The sequence below is a fragment of the Oratosquilla oratoria genome, chromosome 33 (assembly GCF_046742065.1).
Source record: "Oratosquilla oratoria isolate Oo_2021 chromosome 33, ASM4674206v1, whole genome shotgun sequence".
In the NCBI taxonomy this organism is placed as follows: Eukaryota; Metazoa; Arthropoda; class Malacostraca; order Stomatopoda; family Squillidae; genus Oratosquilla; species Oratosquilla oratoria.
This window is the reverse complement of record NC_134809.1, coordinates 41,823,309-41,846,550: the sequence shown is the minus strand read 5'-3', so window position 1 is coordinate 41,846,550 and position 23,242 is coordinate 41,823,309. Positions and strand designations below refer to the sequence as shown.

Below are 23,242 nucleotides of genomic sequence, written 5' to 3'. Positions count from 1 at the left end.
TCAGTTGCAGATTTGGTGTTAAGATGAATATTGTGAAATATAGAGCCATCATTGAATACAATCAATGAATTATCATCATTTATATCCTTAACTATTCTACCCTTTACATCCGGTACTGATGCAACTCCCCAAGGGGGGTTGTGAGCACAGAGTCCCTTATATAATATATGGAGGTGGGAGTTGGTCAATAAAATTTTGTAAATCAACTGCAGTAAAAGTAAGATCTGGTGGCAGGTATAGAGAACATTGTAATATCTCTATTGAGTAAGACCTTAACTTCTACAGTTTGCAAAATAGTTGTCAGATTTGTTTGGGAGTGCTGTATCGATTTCTGGACATTCACTGTTGGAGGGATGGACCTATAAATTGGACTACGGTCTCTAAAAAAGAACTTTAAGTTGCTTGGTTCTAGTTTAGATGTTTGATGTTCCACTGTAGGAAATTGTATGTGAAAAGGTACGAGTTCAAGATTTTGTCTTCCAAGACATAGGAGAGGGAGCTCTTGGAGGTGGAAGTCAAATTCTCCTTATTCAGTTTGCTCCTTACTGAGTTATCATTTTGCTTAGGCAATGTAAAGGTTAGATGAGGAGGAGGCCACCAAAGCAATCTTAGATCCTTCATTATGTCTTTGCTTTTGATGGAGGTGATCTGGGCATTACTGAGCAAATTTATTTGGTCACAGTTCCCTCTGACCTTGGAGCATTATTCTTGACTGAAGCTTCTGAGATTTCTCCTTTACTTATTTTGTGCTTTTTATTCAAAACATTTATTTCATCAGCTTGAGAGGTGTTGAAGTTATTTGGCTTTTCTTCTTTGTCACTTGATTCCTTTGTATCCTATACTTTGACATTCACAGGGTCACTTACAGATGATTCTTTATTGTTTTTCGGCAACCTTTGCTGTACTTGAAGTTTCATCAATGGGTGAAAACTGGTGAGAAACTTCAAGTTCAAAATGGCTTCCTTTCTGTGAGGACTTGTATTTTTTTTTTTTTTTTTTACTTGATGCCTTGACAAAGTAATCAGTATCAACTTCATTTGAGTTTTTGTCAGCCTGTGATTTTTTGTTCACAACAGTTTTGGCTTCCCCTTTGATAGTCTTCTTTATTTCCTTATGCTTGTTGGACTTTGGTGACAGTAGATCAGTCTTCAGAGGTCATATTGCAATCAACATTTATGCCATTTGAAGTTGTGATGTTACCAGCAGATCAGTTGTTCACAGTGACTTCAGTAGCTTGAGGAGAAGTGTGCTTGTTGTTCACATTCTCTATATCTTTAACGATGGAAGCATATGTTGAATCAGGATTCCAGTTTGCTCCCATCACATGTCTCTTTGCACTTCTGATTCGTATGTGTTCATTTTCTGCTGTTTCCTTCACATTGTGTTCAAACAGAACGTGAGGGCATTGCATATAGTTGGGTGAATGGCTTCCTCTGCAATGGAAGAAAAATTTGGTTTTGAGCAATTATTCATTTCATTGTCGTCTTCATTCCTATGAGTGGTTAAACATATTACACATCTAGGGGAATTGTTGCAAACATAGGATATATAACAATACTCAATGCATCTTTGACACTGATTTGTCAGAGGTTTAAACTTTATTATTTTTACTCTTGAATGGTTGAAGGTGATGTTGTCTAGGATATGGTTAGAGGTAATGATTTGCACACTGGCATTATTCTTGCCCTTCATCTTTTTGACCTTGCAAATGTTGGAAGAGCATGTCTTCAAAACTTCATCTTCAGGGTATGAATATAGATCTTTTGAACAGAGTACAGGTTTCTTGGTGTTGAAAGTTTTATGAAGTGTGATCTCTTTAATGTTTCCATTGCTTGGAGGCCTGAAATTAGTCAGAAGGGCAGCTTGGGTTATGTTGCCAGCCTTGATAAAAATGTTGTTACCATATATCTTCCTGTTTCTAAGTAGAATGCTCCCAACTATGGATTGGATACACTGCAGTTTTGATCATGCATTCATATCCTTCTTTGTAAGATGCAACATGCCAAAACAGTGTTGGGGCTTCCTTGTAATAGTCATCAATTTGATATTGAACATTACCTGGAATATAGTTGCAGGGTTCATTTACAAGGTTTGATTGCTTAAGAAGCTTAGTCTTGATGTTGCATCCATTTAATGAATACCCATTCATGGTGTTATGAGCCACATTTGCATAAGTATTTGAAGTGAAGGTAATGTAACATATGTAGCTATTTTCTTTAATCAATGTTAGTTTCATGCATTGAATAGTTCCAAATGCTTTGAAAACTGCAAAGACTGCCGTAGTCCAAAGACATCAATTTTAATAGTGTAAGACCCAAAGGTCTTTATTGGTTCCACCGGTAATATCACCCTAGTGTTCCAGTTCATCAGTGGTCAATCGGTTTGAAAAGGCAGAACCCACTCCCATACTGTGAACAAGAGAAGAGTTTGAATTGACGTGCAAATTATTCAATATTCATTCATTGGGGTCCTCCACCCTCCAGGGAGTACAACAGATGTGCAGGCACAGGGACATCCACTTTTTCAGGCTGCCTCAGGGGTACCACTAGGATATACACCTATTGTCAGTGTTTAACCCCTTCCATACGGTGCCGCACACGTAGGCGTCATGGGGAGCGAGTGTATTCGTGAGGCTGCCATATCGGCGTCTTGATTATATTTATTGTAGTCGCCCCTCCATAATGACATTCTTTCTAATTCTTTTGTAATCGCATTTTCTATGGTTATCAAAATTCACGGGTGAAGAGAGAACGATCGATATAAGCGGTGACTATATTTTATGATGCGAGTATTATTACGACACGTCATACGGCTGGCATTGGCTGCTGCCACCAAGATCTAACTCCATGACGCCTACGTGTGCGGCACCGTATGGAAGGGGTTAAGGCATCCTGATGTCCATCAAGATCAGACCTGAACACGCAGTAATAGGTTTGACAGTAAGACTTTCCCCTTAGCCGACTATTATGTATCAGGTACTTGAATTTTAAGGGTGAGGTAAGCTTGTCATCTCACCCCACTGTTCATCAGAAATAGAGAGAATTCAGGTCTGATTAAAATATTCTGGTCCATCAACAATTAGGTCCTGGCTTAGTATTTGTCTGATAACTAGTGACCAATTCAGGAAGGTAGCACCTTTGGGAAGTCTCCCCACAGACATAGCTCAGACCAATTCTTGCTATACACAAGCCCCACCACTGTGGCAAAGTTCTGAGATTCAGTGAGGATTAATTGCCGTGAATAGTATCATCCTAAGCTTAGTCTCCATATAATTTTCAGTCTTCCAGAAGACCTCTGTCAAATTGATATCCCCTCTCCTACAGCTTTTCCTTTGATGTGAAATACAATCAATCAATTGACCCATTGCCTCAAGTCTCTTGCGTATTTAGTTCCCAGGTAATCAGAAATGGCCACAGGATTAGCCCACAAGTTATTCAAGGAAGAAATATTGTGTTCTTGTCTTGGCAAGGCAAGAATAGAGCAGTGTAGTATCAAGTATTCTCTGGTTTCTGTGTAGTAAATGACTGGGGCAATTTGAATATGGCCAGGCCTGTTTCAGTGCTGAGTGGTGGTCTGAGTAAAGTTATCTCAGTGTTTTTCCTTTTTCTGGAAGGAGATTCTCAGTTGAGCTGATAGCTGGGAAGTTAAATGAAGCATGGAAACTGGAGATAGATCTTGGAGTGTTTGTTTTGTAATCTACCTGGGTTCTTACCCAAGTAGATGTTGTTCCTACAGCGACTGGACAAGTCACTGAGTACCAACGCCACTCATCAATGCCTATCTTTTTCTGGAGGTGTGGCCCTCAAGGGCCAGTACCTGGTCCCTGGAACAGACCTGAAATGCAAAATACACTCCAGTATCTGCTCATTTTTATATGCTCAGTTCCTCCCCCTCCCATATGATGTCCAGATTCTCAATCTGGCATCCTATCTTCCTGCTTTTTATTTTTTCTTTATTTTTAATTTATACCTACACTCTAAACTCTCCCAATAACACAGTTATTTGCAATTAATTAATCAATCTGTTCCCGGTCTCTTTTCCAGAAGACTTACAATTTTCAGAAAACTGGCAACAGCCTCCACAAATCATTTAGGGAAGAGATACTGTGTTGTTGTCTGAGGATTGTTAGTGTAGAGCATAGTAGTATGATGTATTTACCTTATGTACTTCCCTAACTGTAGTATACAAGAAAATAACAACACTCATTGGGTCCTGTCTGCTACTCTCCAATTTTTAATCAAACCTAGCCTCAAATTTATGTAGTTCCAACTTAATCTATATCCTTGATTTCCATGTATCATATTTAGATTAGAACTCATGTAATGTTTGAACTTGGGCTATATCACCTAAGCTATTCCATGTATTTATGCATCTACAGTAAGACCTCTCATTAACGGATGTTAATTAGCTGTGTTTGCTGTGTTTTTGGTGCTGTTGTTTAGTGCGTGTAATCACTATGCCACCCAAAAACAACTCCAAAACACCGAAAACACAGCAAAAACATCGCAAACACAACTAATTAACGTCCGTTGATGAGAGGTCTCACTGTACATGGAAAACTGTATTCCTTCATTTCCTTTAGACATGCTCTTCTTTAATTTTTACCATGACCTCTTAAAACCCTCCCACTTTCAATCAGACCTCATCTGTCAATGCAATCTATCCCCTTTAAGTGACCTGAATACAATCATATCACCTTTCTCTTTGATCTTTCAAAGTTGGCAGACCCAGTGGTTTTTGTCTTTCTTCATATATTTCATCTTCCAGACTGGGGACCAGTTTGGTTGCTGCCCTTTGTATTCTCTTAATCTTGCTTCTATCCTCCATTCTGTGTGGGGACCATACTAGACCCATATTCCAGTTTTGGATGACTCGAGTTTTGATTTTTTTTAATCATCTCTTCATCCATATAGTAAAATGCCACTTCTCTCCCTCAATCCTGCTGATATGCCTGTCAGGTGACAGGTTATCTTTTATCAACACTCAAATCTTTCTCCTCTCCTGCTTTTGTAATGGGTTCACTTCCTAAGGAATAGTTTAACCCATAAATTGTGACATACATCATATGATGAACAGCATGTAACTGCAACTTACATCATATGATGTGAAAGGTCACTCCACCACTAACACTGCTCACCACCTAAGCTATCGATCAAGAATTCAACTGATAATAGAATGCCCAACCATATGTTAAAAGAATGGCATAACTGCCTTCTACACTGGAAATTGCTAACCAAATCCTTCCCACAACACCTAACTGAGCCCCTGCTCCACATTAGCCACCTTACCATAAGATCAGTTGCCAACTGAATCCATCTAAAAAGAAACTCTCTTCTAGTTATGTATCCATTCAACAAATATGAACAGGGCTTGTTTGAATTAAGGAGTGGTCTTGGCTGCATTGCCTCAGTCTTCACTTCTGAACTCTTTGCCATCCCCACTCTCATATATCATCCAAACTCCCCTAACCCTCTAATACCCTAAATAATCCTATCAGATTTACAAATTACTCTTCTAGCATTCTCCACCCTAAAGTCCTTCTATCCATTGGTCCACAAAATCCATTCATGGATAATCCAAACCTCTACCCACTTCAAATTTTTATCTTTCAGCCGGGTGCCATCTCATGTATGCATCCCCAACATTGAAAAAGCTAACAAGGCTGCTCAAAAGGTGGCATAGACTCTTTTGATGCCTCCACATCACTTCCAATGCAAGAACCATTTCTTCAATCAACAATACTTAACATGTGACAAGGATGCTGGGAGCAACACTCAAAAATCACATACATCCATGGCCATCTACACATCAACCTAATCAACATTTTGAAACCATAATATTATACCTTAAAACAAGACATTCCCACATCTTCCACAGCTACCTCATATTAGAAAACGTTCTCTTCACAATATCACATGTGCTGTTACTGACCAATTTTTACAACACTCCACAACTCAAACAGCAGTGATTCTACAATCCAGGAAAAACAAAAGTACCTACCTACCTATATAACAAAACACTACACCCTTATAAGGGAGGTAGCCAGCCAAGACACACACACTCTTGTTTTCTTTGGATCTTAGTTTCTTGTGGATGAAGGGCCTTCCACCGATTCCCCAGGGAACAAAACTCTTACACCATTTCTCCATAATTCCCTATGGAAAACAAGACTATTATTCAAACTATGCATACCCTTCTCTAACTAAACAGACAATATACAAAAAATACATATACCAAGGCTTTTTCCCCCTTACAAGGGAGGTAGCCAAAAAGGAAAAGGCATAAAATCATTCCCACCCATTCCATCCCTGAATACACTCCACACCCCTCCACCCTCCCTCTCATCTCAGCACCTCCTGGATGACGGGTCATCCCTGCACCTTGTCCACTGCCCTGGGTCAGAAGCAGTGTCGCAAGACACAGCACATCCACAGCAAGGACGCTTCATTAAATCGGCAAACCCCGCTCTCTGTCGCCCCATACATAAAAGGAGAAGACAGGGAGAAATCCCTTCAGGCTGCATCAAATTTTGCTCACACATACTACCTCACCCCCCATCCCCCCACCCATTCCACCACATGCATCACATCATCATCCATATACAACCATTCTCCATTCACCCGTCTTCTGTCCTCTCCCGTCCTTCCTCAACAGACATTCCCCTCTTCCCCAAAGCCCCCTTCACCCCATCCATTCACTTCATCCTAGGACATCCTTAATGCTCACTTCCAGTCTACTGCCACTTTCACCCCTTGTACATCTCATCACCTTACTTTTACCCACATTTATCTTTAGCTTTCTTCTATCACATACTCTCCCAAACTCTGTCTCCAACTTCCTCAATCCCTCCTCCGATCCTGCCACAAGCGCAGTGTCGTCCGCAAACAACAGCTGGCTACCTCCCACTTTTCTCCATTTTCTTTAACCATCTCCAATCCCTGACCCACTACCTTTGCATTTACCTCTCGCACTACCCCATCCATGTATAAGTTGAACAGCCAGGGCGACATAACGCATCCTTGACGAAGTCCCACCTTCACCTCGAACCACTCACTCTCTCCACTTCTAATCCTGACACAAGCTCTACTACACTCATAAAAACTCTTGACAGCTCCTAGCTTTCCTCCTATCCCATATATCTACATAACCTCCTACAGTGCCTCTGTCTACCCTATAATCCTTTTCCAGATCCATAAAAGCCCAAAAAACATCCTTCCCCTTTCCTATAGCTTTCTCACATATTTGTCTTACCACAAAGATCTCATCTACACAACCTCTACCCGTCCTAAATCTACACTGTTCTTCACCAATTACTCCCTCTGTTCCTCTCCTAATCCTCTCAATCAAGATCCTCCCATAAGCCTTCCCAGCTACACTTAACAAGCTAATCCCTCTGAAACTACTACATTTACACTTGTCCCCTTTTCCCTTGTAAAGTGGAACTATACAGGCACTCCTCCAGTCCTCCGGCACTCTACCCTCTCTCCAGCAAACATTAAATAACCTCACCAGCCAGTCCACCATCACTGTACCTCCTTTTCTTAGACATTCTGCATGGCATCCATCCAGACCAGGTGCTTTACCTGTTTTCATCATCTTAACAACAGACAGTATAAGATAATGTACAACAGAGGGACAAGTTTGTCCTCAAAAATAAATACCCCAGTAAATTAGTCCATATCAACAATTGTTGTCTTATGTATCCCTCCAACTAGAAACTTGGATTTAGTCAATTTGTGATTACCTAGCAGGGTGGCCAGACGTCCTCCTTTAGGCCGGACAATCCTCTTTTTGAGCACTTTGTCCTCCATCCGGCGCAACCTCACACCAGACGTGCATTTGTCCTCCTTTCTTGGGGTGTGACAAAAATAAATAAATAAATAACACTAGGTATACAATAATGCCACACAATTAAATTATGTGGGAGTACCAAGGCCAATGTCAACGTCGGAACTCGGCAGCCGAAGTAGACAGGAACTGCACAAGACCAATGTTGTGAATGTGTGATTGCAGGATTCACATCTCATACATTGGGCTGCAGTCCTGATGTGGCCACAGTGCAGTGTGGTTTGGCAATTAATTTATGAGGTTAAGGAGTCTGAAAATGCCGAAGAGGGCAGAAATACAAAAAGTAGAGGGTAGAAATACAAAAAGAAATAAACCTCCAGGCACTCAATGTGAGGATACAACTAGGTTTTGTTTGTGTTGTAACTTGGTAAGAAATACAGGTATTTTGTTTTTTGTCGGTTTTGTTAGAAGTGAAAAATATGATTCAATTTCAGTTTATTACATATATATATATTACTGTATATTATAATCATCGATATGCAGTGTCGTCCTTTTTGGAAATGGCCACCCTATTACCTAGTTGCATTTAGCTACTTCAATAAATACAACACAAACCATGTATTAGCGAGTCTTGTCTCTATCATCAGATGGTAAAAGAATGGAGCAATCACCAGTTGTCAGCTTCATGTAAAAAGGTAGAGCAGTGATAGTTTGACAAATATCCTTGGTCCAATCTGGTGACAGGTAATGTTCATGGTATTCAAAGACTTGTGGTAGGATGATTATGCTCTTAATGCAGGTCATTGTTATTCCCTGGGGATAGGGATGGCTTAAGTAATCAGTGTATGAATATTTGATTACGAGTGATATACCAGAGGTACAACTGCTTTCCTGGTAACGTATGCAAGCAACTTCCAAGCCCCAAGATAACTTATGTCTGCTACAATACTGCATTTATATTTCTTCTGAATCATTACCTCTGAAGCCACAATTTCCCTGAAATTAATTGCTGCATCTCCCCTCTTTAGGAGACTGTACAACTCAAAAGCCTTCTGTAATGTCTCACAAGAGCCATTAGTATGCACTTCCTTTCCACTGGGATGTTCTGGAAGTCCCTTTTCCCACCAATAACTTTGTTGTGAAGGATATACATACATATACCAAAGGCTTTTTCACCCTACACAAGGTGGGGGTAGCCAAAAAGAAAAAGGCATAGAAACCACTCCCACCCATTCCATTTCCTATATATTCTACTCCCCTCCACCCTCCCTCCCTTCCATCTTGGCACCTCCTGAATGACGGGTCATCCCTGCATCCTATCCACTGTCCACTGCAGAGTCGCAAGACACAGCACATCCACAGCAAGGCTGCTTCATAAATTCGGCGACCCCATACAGAAAAGAAAACAGGGAGAAATCCCTTTGGGCTACATCAATTTTTTTCTCGTACATACTTCCTCACCAAGGAAAGGGGCTAAATTCATACACTGGTATATGTGTACAACATTCTCTAAATATGATGGAATACATGGGGAATGTCAAGTACACTGATACAAACCACAAGTTTAGTTCATTCTAGTCTTCCTTATAATCACTACTGTAACAGTCTATCCACAATGTGTAGGATTCCTTGCTTTGTCGTAGATGAGGAGCAATGGGTAGATGGGTCAGCCTTGAATGCCACCTGCTTTGTACATACACAGCTTACCCCTTACAAGGAAGGTAGCCAAAATCAAAATCCACTCCCACACATTTCATTTATCCCCACATACTCCACTCCCATTCACCACTTCTCTGGGCTCATCCTGGATGATGGGTCATTCCTGCATTTCACCCACTGCCCTGGATCAGAAGCAATATAGCAAGACACAGTATACACAACAAGGCCACTCCTTTCAATTGGCAACCCCACCCCCTCTGTCCCCTCATGCAGAAAAAAGAAAAGATGTGTACATAACCCTTTGGCATCTTGTGCCCATCGCCCCCAGCTTCATTACACAGTTTAGTAAGTTCAGTACAGCCCATCTTTATGAAATGACTGTGCATGGTTTTGTCCATAGAACTTGCAGTTTTTCAAACATGGTGAAATAAACAAATGTTTTAATTTACATCATTGTAATTATCAATCAAAATTAATAAAAACAGTACATCTTTCTGTCAGCCTAACAAGAAAAATATTCTGGCCCATTACAAAAATGTGTAACAGTTGTACTAACACAAACAAAATTAAACATGCAGGGCTATGAATATATATACACTTGTTTTCTCATTCACTAATGTCTCCTGGATACTTTATACATATAAAATCTTCAATTTATAGAAGAGATGGTTATCAATAAATTATCATATACATATATATACACATATATGGTATATATACATAGGCAGTAACTCTACCTCCCACTTGACTTGAAAATATAATGCTGTCCCAAGACCTTTGCCCTATGGTGGGTTAAAAGATGAAGTCAAAAACATCATAGATAACACATGGAACCAACATAACATGACTAAACAAAAAAGCGCCATGTTTAAGTGATAACTATCTTACATTACCTAATGATTGACAATCATCAGCATTTGTTACTCCAGTTCTTTTTTAAGCTCCACAAGGGGTTTCAAAGACTTGACAATGTAATAATTTCTTGAAAGATGATCAATGTGTGTTCAATTCTTCCAGTTTGCTACCCTGCAGAAATGCACATAATGGGCAACTACATGATACAGAACATGAGACTTTCAGGGAAGCTGCATCCCATAATCTTGCAAAGTCTAACAATATGACTGACTGCACCTTACAAAGAAATAACAAGAGGCCCAAGTTCTTGTGCAGGAAGAAAATTACAATAGACACAGACACTGGGTACAACACCATTGTTCCTCTTTTCCTCACTCAGACACAATTACTGCCCATGTAACTACAATACTAAGAGTAGACTAGAAAGCCAATATCAGCTAGCTTGTGCATGCATACATATATACGTACACACACCAATGGCTACTTCCCTCTTTACAAGGGAGATAGCCAAAAAATTATGACATAAAATCCACAGAGCTTGTGCACACAAATCTTCACAAACTTTCTGCCTATGTGTGGTCTCTAAAACTGGTCCCAAAACACTTTCTAGATCACTTACACGTTTCCGAAAACGTTCCCTATCCTGTGCATATTGCTCCCAAATTCCTTTACGAGAAGCTCTATATGCAAAATCCCAAGCTACCATTGGATGCACCTGAGGATTTTCTGCAAACTTGACTTTTTTAATTCCCCGGCCTTTGACATCCTTTTCAATTTCTGAAAACCACTTCATATTGACTTCTCTTAATGACATTTCTTTTAGATTCTCACACTCTTCACTCTGCTCCTCTTGCAAATTTTTTGGAATGGTTACAGGCAATATCAATCCAGTACTTAAACCAAAGGTTTCCCATGATGTTAAGTCTATATCACAGTTACTACTATCAACTTCATCCCAATCATCATCATCATCCTCTTCAAAATCATCATCCTCTGTGTCACTTGAACCATTAAGGAGTGAGAATATACAACTGATGCCCTCAACTAGCTTGCATGGGACATCAGCCTCTTTAGGGATTTCATCTTCATCAAATTCTATGTCCAGACTATCAACACTGCCAAATGAAGACTCACTGACCGTTCTCACTTTCTCAACTCCAGACCTGCTGTCGCCAATCCTTACACTGCTTGTGCTCGACCCTCCCACACTATTTGTTGATCCACTGGAATCCTTATGCACCCTCAAAGGTAGAACTGCAGTGGGTATCCCTGAACACATGGGAGATCCAGATGGAGAGTCTCCTGATAAGGAACCACACGGAGACCCTGTTATATCACTATAAGATCCTGATGATAGTGGACTTGAAGATTTCAAGTCTTCCAAAAACCTTTTACTCAACTTTTTCTGTACTTTGGTGCCAGTTTTGAAAGGAAGGGTTGGTTTTGGAAAATCACTTGCTCCTGGAATGTCCTTTGCTGGGGAACCTCTCTTATCACTAGTATGGAAGCGAGGAAGTATTTCTGTCAATTGTTTTTGCTTCATTTCTGGTTCTTCCTTTTCACTCTTTAACACAATTGCTTTTTCACAGACAACAGCATAACTAGGAAGTTGTTCCAAACTTCCACTGTCATTACTTTGTCCAACATTATCCTGACACTGCACATCAATTAATTCTGAAGTTAAACTAGGGCTTTCAATGGCAAACTCACTTTCATCAACATTTTGATATGCAATCTTTGCATTATTCTTTGGCATTTCTAGATTACCATGAGACATTTCCCTTACTAAACTAATTTCCTTTTCAGAAATTTCACAAAACCCTCCCAACTCATCACTATCTTCCTGTGCAGGAATTATTTCATTCTTAGACCGATATTCTTTTGGGACCCATTCTTTTGCCTCTGGATTGAGAGGTCGTGATTTTGTTGGTCTCCCAACTGGATTACCCCAATATTCATTGAGTGGTACCCCTTTTTCTTCTGGGAAGTACTGCATCTCAAATGGGTAGGCCTGGCTAAAGCCAGGCATCTCTGAGCAACTTCCTGGAAGATTTGTGAACCAGGGCGGCTCCACATACCCTCCCATTGGCATGGGAGTGCACACATAAGGATTCTTTACATCCTCCATACCACTAGGTGGGCAGAAACCAGGTTGCGGTACAGGATTCAGATAGTCCTTGTTGACCCAAGTGGTGTTATTTCTGTTCAAACTACTCCACATCCTCTGCACAACACTTCCAACTCCACCAAATTTCCTTGAACCTGAAGAAAATAGTACAATTAAAATTCCAAAAAAGGATGGGGTGGTGAAGGGAGTGGAATGGGTAGGAGTAGGTGCCTGCCTTTGATTTTCCCATCTCCCTTATGGTATGAAGTTCTGGTAGATAAGATTATTCCAATTCAATAATCACTAAGAAGTAACAAGTATCTAGTGCAATGTCTGTGTGACCTTCTGATGTCCTCTATCAATCTCTATTTTTTATAAAAATGTTGCATTAAAAAATACAAAGTGAAGTTTTATCAAACTACATACATACCAAGGGTCTTTTCTCCTTTAGAAGGAAGGTAGCCAAATAGCCAAAGTCAGTCATAAACCCACTCCACCCATGTCATCCCCACATACCTCCCTTTCACCACCAGTCTTGCCCACTGCCCTGGGTCAGAAGCACTGCAACAAGACAGCACATCCACAAGGCAGTTTCATTTAATGAGCGACGCCCTCACCGTCCCTTCATGCAGAAAAAAAGATGGCACGATATCCCTTTGGGCTGCCTCAGTACATCATGCACACATACTCCTTAACCCCTTCCATACGGGGCCGCACACGTAGGCGTCATGGGGAGCGAGTGTATTCGCGAGGCTGCCATATCGGCGTCTTGATTATATTTATTGTAGTCGCCCCTCCATAATGACATTCTTTCTAATTCTTTTGTAATCGCATTTTCTATGGTTATCAAAATTCACGGGTGAAGAGAGAACGATCGATATAAGCGGTGACTATATTTTATGATGCGATTATTATTACGACACGTCGTACGGCTGGCATTGGCTGCTGCCACAGAGATCTAAGTCCATGACGCCTACGTGTGCGGCACCGTATGGAAGGGGTTAAACATTCCATCCCTAACCCACTCCTTTCCATGCATCACAGTATCATCCATGCATAAACATTCTCCACTCACAATTATCTTCTGTCTTCTCTCTTCCTTCCTCTACAGACATCCCCTTTTTTCCCAATTCCTCTCTTACCCCATCCATCCATCTCATCCTTGGTCAGCCCCTTATGTTCACTCCATCCACACTTTTTTTTTACTAACCCTTCCTCACTTACTATTTCCATTAGTCCAAACCATCCCAATACATCAACCCAACCTCCCAACTCCTCTTCCACCCCTGCTCTCCTCACCTTATTTCACACTCTATCCAGCCTACCCTTACTATACATTTCAGACATTTCATCTTAATCACATTTAAACTCTCTCTTCCTATGTTCCATGCTTCTGCCCCACAGTACTGTCAGCACAATCACTCCTTAGCATCCATTCCCAATCTCTATTTCTTGCCATACAAGGCACCCACTTCTCTCAATCCACACTACCCCCACTTCCCTCCTACCTTCCCCCATCCTCCCTATTCCACACACCAACTCTGCACTCTATGACTCCAACCCCTGCCGAAACATCCCGACTCCTCCTCTACTCCCTCCCATAGCCTCTTCTTGTACTCTTTCTCCTTTTCTTTCTCATTTAAGCAGTTCATTCCAGGAAGAAACCCTTGGTATGTAGACAAAGCAAAATGGTTTACTCGTGTAAAAACCATCACTGAATCTCCTAGTACTCCTATCTTTATACATACCAAGCCTACAGAAAACTTTACCTTTCATGTTATTAAATGAGGGAGGTGTCATGTTAAACACAGGGGGTTGAGCTGACATGTCCACGTAGCAATTCACTTTCTCCCTCGGTGCTGGCCCTGGTATCCCACCATAAGACCCAAACGGTCCATGCTGGCCGTAGTGCAACATCTTGCTATCCTGGCCACTGGGCATGAATGTCATTGACACATTAGTCATCTTGTCTGAAAAATATAAAATAAAAATCATTCTACAGGCCTAACAATGAAGGTTTGCAAATATGCCAATAACTGGCAAATATAAATAACCTCAAGCTTGCCATGACAAGAAACCTTAACATTTTAATTTTTTTTTTTTTTTTTAAATCATCAGGCATCCAATTTCTTCATACAGATGAATCTTGCAAAGTCAAATCATCTGTGAACTTGGGTAACTGACCTGCTCCCCAACCTATCAATCTTATTTACACCCTCATTGAACTAAAAAAAAATTTGATTACAAACTGTTTGGTATAAAAGGTTGCATTACCATACATCAAAATAGTTTTGCCTTTAGAATAAAACCACACAACTCAATATATGGACTGAATTTAATTCTTTATCAGATTAGAAATATATTTCTAGCGATCCTATTTGTGACTAATCACTTTAGATCTGTGCAGAACCGAGTTTACTCTGCCAACCCAAAATGAAGTCTGTATCCTGTTATCAAATAAATCAATCCATTGCCCCAGAACTATTGTAGCATCTACAGCTACCTGGAAACTAGCAACCACCACCAGATAAGCCCTTAAGACTCAAGAAAGACATTCACTGATGTACAGGCATAGCAAGAGCAGGGGAGTGTAAGGAGATATTTTGTAATAGTTTGATTCTGTTGCTCTACTTTGGGGAAGGGCAATATGAACAGGTAACCAATATGCTCTTTCATGGAGGTAAATTTGAGATTGCACAGTAAGACAATAACAATGTCATGAAAGAAACAGCAAATTACATCTATAATGTCAGTGGACAAGGACAGCCTCTAAAATGTGGGTGTGATCACATGAAGTAATGATAATAATGGAAACTTTCACATCAACACCATTAAAAAAATGATAATGGAAACTTTCACATCAACACCATTACAGAATTTGCAGAATCTAAACCACATGATGAAACATGCCTCATTACACTTTGGATGAGCCTAATCCTCACAAAACTTGATCACTTCTGTCAGCTGTGAATCAGCTGCCATGAATAACCTAAGTTAGGTCTCCTGCTTTCGGGAGATCAATTTTAAAAGACGAGGAAGAAAAGTCTGTAAGAAAATTAAATGACAGATGTTTTTAAATGAAGGGAGATTACTATTAAATGGTCGATGTTTTTAAATGGAGGGAGATTACCATTAAATGATAGATGATTTTAAATGGAGGGAGATTACCACTGAACACTTTTTTGGGGGATATTCATGGAATTTTCATTTGCAGATCAGGAGGCATGTGTCAGGAAACCTTATATTCAAAACATGCACACACTCCAAAAACAAGGCAGAAACTAGCAAAAACAGGACAATATTTAGTGAATATGTGGACAGGCCTATTGCACCAGTCCTCCTGGGAAATTCTCTCCCAGTGGTGGTGGCTGCAGATACTGACTTCATCCTAAAAATTGCAGCCCCTTCAGGCACAACAAACACAGGCACATACAGGGAAAATAATAAACAGGATGGAAATAAAGTAGCAAAGGAAGTGGACAGGGCAGCTAAATTGATCATGCACAGCCTAAAAAAAAAAGAGGTTGTCACAAGTCTCTTTAGAAAGGAATTCATAGTAAGGAAAAGTGCACCTACACCCACTTCCAACAGAACATAAGTATGAATGAGACATAGCGTAAGGGCTGAGAAAAACAGAACTGAGGGGAATAAAGCACTAACAGTTTAAAGCAATAAAAAAATTCTTTTAGAAAATACCCAGCAGCAAATCACTCTCAAAGCCTAAATAGGACAAATTCTGCAAATGATGCAAAATCAAAATGGAGTGGCATACCAGCAGCCAGTGGCACATTCAGAAGTTTAACAAGCGATGAATGCATGCAGTGCCCTGACATGTATAGGTAACACACACAACAGCTGGTAGCACAAGTCTGACCAGCTCGGTGGTGGAGGAAATAATTCTGTGCAATGTACAGGGTCTGCTCCATGAAAAACCAGACAAAAGCGAAATATCTACGGGAACCAAGCGAAATATCTACGGGAACCAAAGAAAATACTATCTATACCCAAGTCTAACAGAACCCCATATACAAGTGAAGAGATAATAGATGAACTAAAAATTCATAAATACACCCTGTACTACACGGACAGAAGACAGTTCATGTTGTGCTTTACTTCTGGGGTGATGTAGCATCAAGTGCAAGAGTGTTCTGTTCTTACTCAGATAATATAAATGAACTGGTCATTAAGGTGCAAAAAGTTTAGCAACCACCAAATTTGTTCTTTCATTACCTTATTACAGAGGTTGAAACACTTGCCTATGTACAGCATGTGACAGAAAGCAGTAATACAGCAGCAGAATTTTCCCCAGCATTTAATAAAAACATTTCAGCGATAATTTTGGAAGGATATTAAACACATTATTAAGGGTGAACCTTTAAAATTGTACGATTAAGCATTACTTTTGCCCAAAGTGAAGAAGGAAATGAGAATATACTATTTTATAATCAAAATGATCATATTCATGCTAGAGTACATCAAGCATTTGTATCTCAACTTGTACTTGAAAAAGCTGTAATAAGCGAAACATCGTACAAAATAAAGGCTCCGTCAATCTTGTCGGCAACTGCCACTTTCAAGGAGAATACATCTGTTTAACAGATGCAACTGCCACTTTCAAGGAGAATACATCTGTTTAACAGATTCATCTACATATATTTACAAAATTTAGGTTAGCCCCCACCCCCCAATTCTTATCCTGGATCCGCCACTGCCGACCACCAAACAATGACCATGAAGAGTTTATTACCAAAGGTATCTGAAAATCTGTATGAAAACAAAAATAATTCTTCTGCATGGAGATCTTAACCTGACCATAATCTTAATGTACCCTCAAGACAAAGTAGTGGAACAATCAATGACCAAGCCCAAGCCAGTGACCTAATCAGACTCGCACATAATAATCAATTAGGTCGTTAAGGATCCAACATGAATGAACAAAATGTGTAGGTCAGGATAACCAACTATGGCCGACCATTATTTAACTGAAGCGAATAACAACCCAGCGAAACCATCACGAATAAGAAAAACTTCCCCATTAACCCAGAAAAGAATCTGAAAAATTTAACCTTTTTTCAGAGAGAGTTAACTGGGTGTCATTGAAGATTTAAAGAGTGGACTGGGCTGCAATGAGAGATTACAAAACTGTTAAAGAAAGGCTAGTATCTTTCATGAACAGGTGCAAAAATTTGCACAACATATGGTAAAAGCTCCATTCACAGCAGAAGCAGTGAATGATATACAGGTAAGTACTGAAGGGCACACTACCAAACCCATCACTAAAGGAGGTGCTATCAAAGGACACCACCACTTGGGCAGGACCTGCATAGGGTCCATAGGCAGCTGCTCCCACCAACTGAAGACTATCCAGGCAGAACTTCACCTGTGCTGGCCCCTGACTCTTCAGCTATCTTCCCAGGGAGATGTGAAACCAACAGGGAGTCATCACTGAGGCTAGACAAATTCCTGGACAACATCCCAGAAGATCCCCAATCCCATGTGGCCCAACTTCACAAGGAGCGGTATCAAAATCTATCGCAAACTAGCTCTAATATGAGACTTGGACAGAGATGTGGAAGCAGTGTCCTCAGACTGGTATGGTGTAAATAACAACATCTACAACACAGTTATAAATCAGACCTCACCCAACACTTCACCATGCACAAAATTTCAATTTACACAAATAGGTAAGATATCCCAGCATTTGCCAAAATATGGCCATGCTTCATGATAGCACAATTTGAATAGCCTGCCTGGTCGTGTTGTCCGTCTATCTGGAAGTGTCTGGAAAATCCTCATGCGAAAGCCACACAAATGCAGGGACATCCAGATGCTTGAAACTGTCCAAAGGCATATCAGAGCCATTTACAAATGGAAAATCCTAGAGGGACTTATTCTGGACCCCACACCCTCAACAATCAAGCCATACCACAGTGTAAAGCATGGGCATAAATGTGAGAGACAAACTCTCCCATCAAGAGCCCCAGAAAGGATTAAGATCATACTGACAACCAGCCTAGGCCATGAGAGTCCAAAAATCTTCAACGCCCTCCCAAAAGAGGTGAGAGAAAACCAAATGCTCGGTGGACAGCTTCAAACATGCACTGGACAGGTTTCTGCGGAAGGTGCCAGACAAGCCTCCAGTGCCAGGCTACACCACCATCAGTAGGTTTTCTCCAAACTCAATACCAGACAAACTGGCCCTCGCAAGGAGGGACAACAGGACTGGCAGCAGCAGTAGTCCACTACAGCTGTGAGGATCAACCTCAGAACTTCACAAGTAAACCTAACCTATTCTTTCCCATAAGACCTGTCATTAGCCCAACATGAATTTCATCCTGCACAATGGCTAAGGAACCTAACACTAACATTTTGACCAATCATATAGGAAACTAGAAGCACATTCTTGCCATGAACATCCAGTAATGGTATTGAAATATACATTTGGAAAACTGGAGGGCACTATCATGACTTGTTTTGTTTTTCCATTTTCTTTATTATTTTTTCTAAAGGTTCATGAAAACAAGGTGTCCCAAAGTCTATGATTCCATTTACCCTACATTGGTAAAAAATCATAAGCCACTTGAAGATTTTACATAAAAAAAATAATAATAATGTAAAGGTTAAGGTACCTTGCCCATATGGTTAATTATAATTTTATCACTGAAGACTTATCTCCACTTAAAGAATGTCGAACATTGTTAAAAAACGCGGGTTATATCATGCGAAAAAAATTAACTTCCGTGGTTCTCCACATGTGACTTCCCAGCTACCTTACATAACACGTCGGACTACATGTAAACTCCCACACTTTTGATTCTGCGCCTTACTATCCCCTTCATAACCTATTCACTGTGGACTCCCATTCTCCCGGAATAAAAAGGTTTACCTAATCCCATATGCACGACGTTCCACACTGAATCCAACTTCCCAGCGAACTGAAATCGCTCTCAGAGTACAGCGGCAATTCAAATTGTGCGCCAACCTTTTGCACACGACCCTTAAGCGGAAACGAACTTGACGAGTCCGTAGATTTCTTCTTCACAGATGCTCCTCTTCTTTTCTAATATACTCGTGATGTCGTGGAAGAACTTCGAATTTTCATCAAAGATGCCCACATGCCTGTGGTATCACTAAATTAAGACACGAAAAAAGTAGACTGAAACATATCGCACTTGTGCACTGAACATCACAAAAATTCGTTACATATAAAACATATACTTATAGATTAATGATTCGAAACTGAAGAGGCAACGGTAAAAATATGTGCTAAAAGATCAAATGAATTAATTCAAAACATAATTTACTGGGTTTACCTTAGAAATAATACAAAAAGAATTTACCAATCTGTTCTTTCAAAGTTTCTCCCCATTACTTCCTACTTGTCGCAGTTTCAGGTGCTCTCGATCCCATTGCACCAGTGCCTACTTAATAAATTTTAACCCATAACTTCCACAAATCTTCCTCGTCCCTTCCAATTTCCTAAATTTTCACGCACTTCACAAAACACACAAGTACTTACACTGATTTAGTTTCCTCAAGGAAATATTCACCAGTTCAGTCTCTGATTCTTCCTGTCAAATGTCTTAAGCGACCAATGACCAAAGTTTCTCAAGTCCAAGTTCCTTGTATTCTTCGTAAATTTCCGATGAATCACTCTCAATGGGTAGTAATCAGTAGTAATCATGTAATGATCCACGGTTTCGAGCAAATTTTCCATTTGTGAATGCATTCTGTCACTTAATATTTGGACACTAACACTGAGATCTTCATTCTAGTACGACAGTAGACAAACTGGGTTGCAGGGGTTATCCGCCACTATAAATAGCTTCGGTTCTTAGGCCTTTATGATAATATTCACTTACCTTATTATGTAAATTCGTACTCTCATAGAAAAATCATGCTTTTTATTATGGCATGATAACAAATTTAAAATGTTAAATAAAACCTAATAGTTTGTGTTTATGTTAGCGCGGAGGAATACACTGACGTCAATTACTGCATCAGCCAAAAACTAAAGTGATGAGAGTTCAGCAAGTAAATAGTGAGAACGCAAATGAATAATTAATAATTAATTGTTTTCGTTACGTCCTTTCCATTAATTGAATAGGTTAATATATTTATTACTACTTTACATTATACTTGTGAATGTTACACAACTATGCGTGTCGAGCAACGTTCCCTCTAATCTTTGCGCATGTGCGCGCGCACATTTTACAACTAGCGCACATAAAGAAAAATGTGCACACACAAGGTTTTCTAATGACATTAAAAACATTCAATAAAGAAGTTCCACCCAAACATCAACTTATAAATTCTCTTAAAATATGGTAACTTGCCAACGGCCAAACCAATATATTTCCTCTAACTCTAGCGTTTCTATTGCAAACAAAATTACTTTGCCGCTTGGCTGAAGTGTAGAAATTGTTTGAAAACGTTTATAAACTATTTCCACACTCCAGCAAGGTTCGGCGTTTAGTGTCATTAATTAGCGATGGTTCAGCTATTGGATTGCGAAGTTGTTTGCTGATTGGTGTAGATTTATAAATGTGCAAAATAAGTAAAAATAATTCTTTAAATATCAAAATTTCAAAGAACTGTTGAACCATGTCAAACTCTAATGATGCAAAGGGTGTGAAGCGAAAACGAACTGCTAGCAGCTTTAAAAGAGAATGGCTAGATGAAACTGTCGTGAGTTTTGTTCGGTATGGACAAGCCAGGGAAAATGAGACTCACAATAACACTAAAACTAAAGTTTAATGGTTAATATGCTCGGAGGGAACGGGCGTAGTCTCGTTGGGAGAAGGTCCGGAGCAAGATCTATATATACCAGGTCTAACCACTTCCGACCGAATTTCAAGGGTGTTGGCGCAGCGAGCCCGTGAACGTCACCTGGCTGTTCAAAGTGGGGTTCGCGGGTCCTATAGCTGTCAGTTGAAGCTGGTGCGTCGTTCCAATATGTTGTTGCCTCCGCTCGCACCGCTCCACGCAATTAGTTATATTCTGACAATGAAGATCTGTATATACCGGTATATATAGATCTTGAGAATATGGCTTATTGTGACATTAAGGATTGTGGCTCAACCCAAAGAGGAAGTAAGCCAAATGTTAATTTTCATCGTTTCCCTGCAAACACACACACAAATGTGAACGTGTACACATATAAGCACACACGACGATATCTCCACCTTCCCGTAAAATACAAGTATATAAACGCACACACACACACACACACACACACACACACACACACACACACACACACACACACACTGATAATAGCAATGAGCTAGAGAGAGATAACGGGGGGGAAATATTATAGTTCCTGTCTTCCTTGGCGTTTCACAGTTTTCTTCAGTGTTTCACAAAGAGAAAACGGAACCATCCTAATGACGTCAGAAGCTGCGCAGAACAGCTCAAACGGTTAGACCTGGTGTATTTAGATCTTGGTCCGGAGTGAAGGCCTCATCAAGCGTCGTGGCTGTGGGCGAAGAGCCACAGGAGGGAATGAGACGACTTGCTGGCGGCTTGCTGGAGCGAACTGGTCCCGAGGCAGCTTGCTGGAGAGGACTGGTCCCGAGGCCTCTTGCTGGAGAGAACTGCTGCTTGGAGTTGAGCCCGGGAGAGATCTGAATTCTGAATTCTGAATTCCTAGGAAAGACCACCCGCTTGCGCGGGATCTTTTTTTTTTTTTTTTTTTTTTTTTGTGGGAGGGGAAGAATGTCTGTAAGAAAATGAAAAGATAGTAGTGTATAAAAGAGGGCTATTGCCACCGGACGAATTAGCGAGCGATTTGGGGCTGCTGGTGGTCGTGGCTCGGGAGAAATGGACTGGGAACCTGGACGGCGGCGCCGACGCCGGGATTAGGATCACCAACAAAAGTTTAGAAAATGGTAGGAAGCGTAGTAGTAGAGAAAGGTGGAAAAACGGAAAAATCTTTAGTGGGAAGTAAACTGAAATGAGAAGATATAGTATAAGAGAAAGCTAGAAAGGAAGCGAATTTTAGTCGAAGAAAAAGTAAGTGTAGATGTTTGTGCGTGTGTCATGGCTATGTTCGTGAGAGGTGTGTGTGTGTATCTTACGGGAAGTGAGTAGAGTTCACTTCCCGTGTGTAGAGCGCGTTCCTGATAAGCCACAGGTCGTGGCTGTGGGCGAAGAGCCACAGGAGGGAATGAGACGACTTGCTGGCGGCTTGCTGGAGCGAACTGGTCCTGAGGCAGCTTGCTAGAGAGGACTGGTCCCGGTGCCTCTTGTTGGAGAGAACTGCTGCTTGGAGTTGAGCCCGGGAGAGAAGTCGGTAGAGAACTCAGTAGAGAAGTCGGGAGAGATCTGAATCTGAATCTGAATCTAGGAAAGACCACCTCGCTTGCGCGGGATCGGTTTTTGTGGGAGGGGAAGAATGTCTGTAAGAAAATGAAAAGATAGTAGCGTATAAAAGAGGGCTATTGCTACCGGGCGAATTGCGAGCGATTAGGGAGAGATCTGCTCATCTTGGCGAAACGCCGACCTTTTAAAGGAGGCTGACGGGAACGTGGTTAGCTTTCCAAGTTCCTGATTGACTGACCAGCGGCGCGTCACCACAAAACAGTGGTGAAAATTGCTACGCCAAAAGATCATGAGTTAATAAACATTCAGCTGCATGGAATATTTACTTACGATGCTTCAGCTGGAGTTATTTGCATTTATTTTCGCGATGCAAATGTGTCTGGGAATTTTTGCTTGATGGAGGTAATATGTAATACAAACTTACAAATTGTGCGTATTTGTTAAATGATCATATTGTGACTCGCATGAGTGCGTACATACTTTTCAGAGAAGGCAAATTTTGCACACGAG

General features: G+C 40.6%; 1 protein-coding gene across 2 annotated transcripts; it reads right to left on the bottom strand.

Moving 5' to 3' along the window:
- Positions 1-9,885: 9,885 nt before the first annotated feature.
- LOC143017860 (uncharacterized) lies at positions 9,886-20,211 on the bottom strand. 2 transcript variants are annotated; one of them, XM_076172837.1, is made up of 3 exons: positions 19,929-20,211; positions 14,179-14,379; positions 9,886-12,564 (listed from the first exon to the last, which is right to left on the bottom strand). In XM_076172837.1, exons 2-3 carry the CDS (start codon positions 14,372-14,374, stop codon positions 10,736-10,738), a joined length of 2,025 nt encoding a protein of 674 aa, XP_076028952.1. In that variant the 5' UTR covers positions 14,375-14,379; positions 19,929-20,211; the 3' UTR covers positions 9,886-10,735. The 2 variants fall into 2 exon arrangements, with proteins under 2 accessions (XP_076028952.1, XP_076028950.1); XM_076172835.1 differs by lacking the exon at positions 19,929-20,211 and adding an exon at positions 19,296-19,447.
- Positions 20,212-23,242: the final 3,031 nt, after the last annotated feature.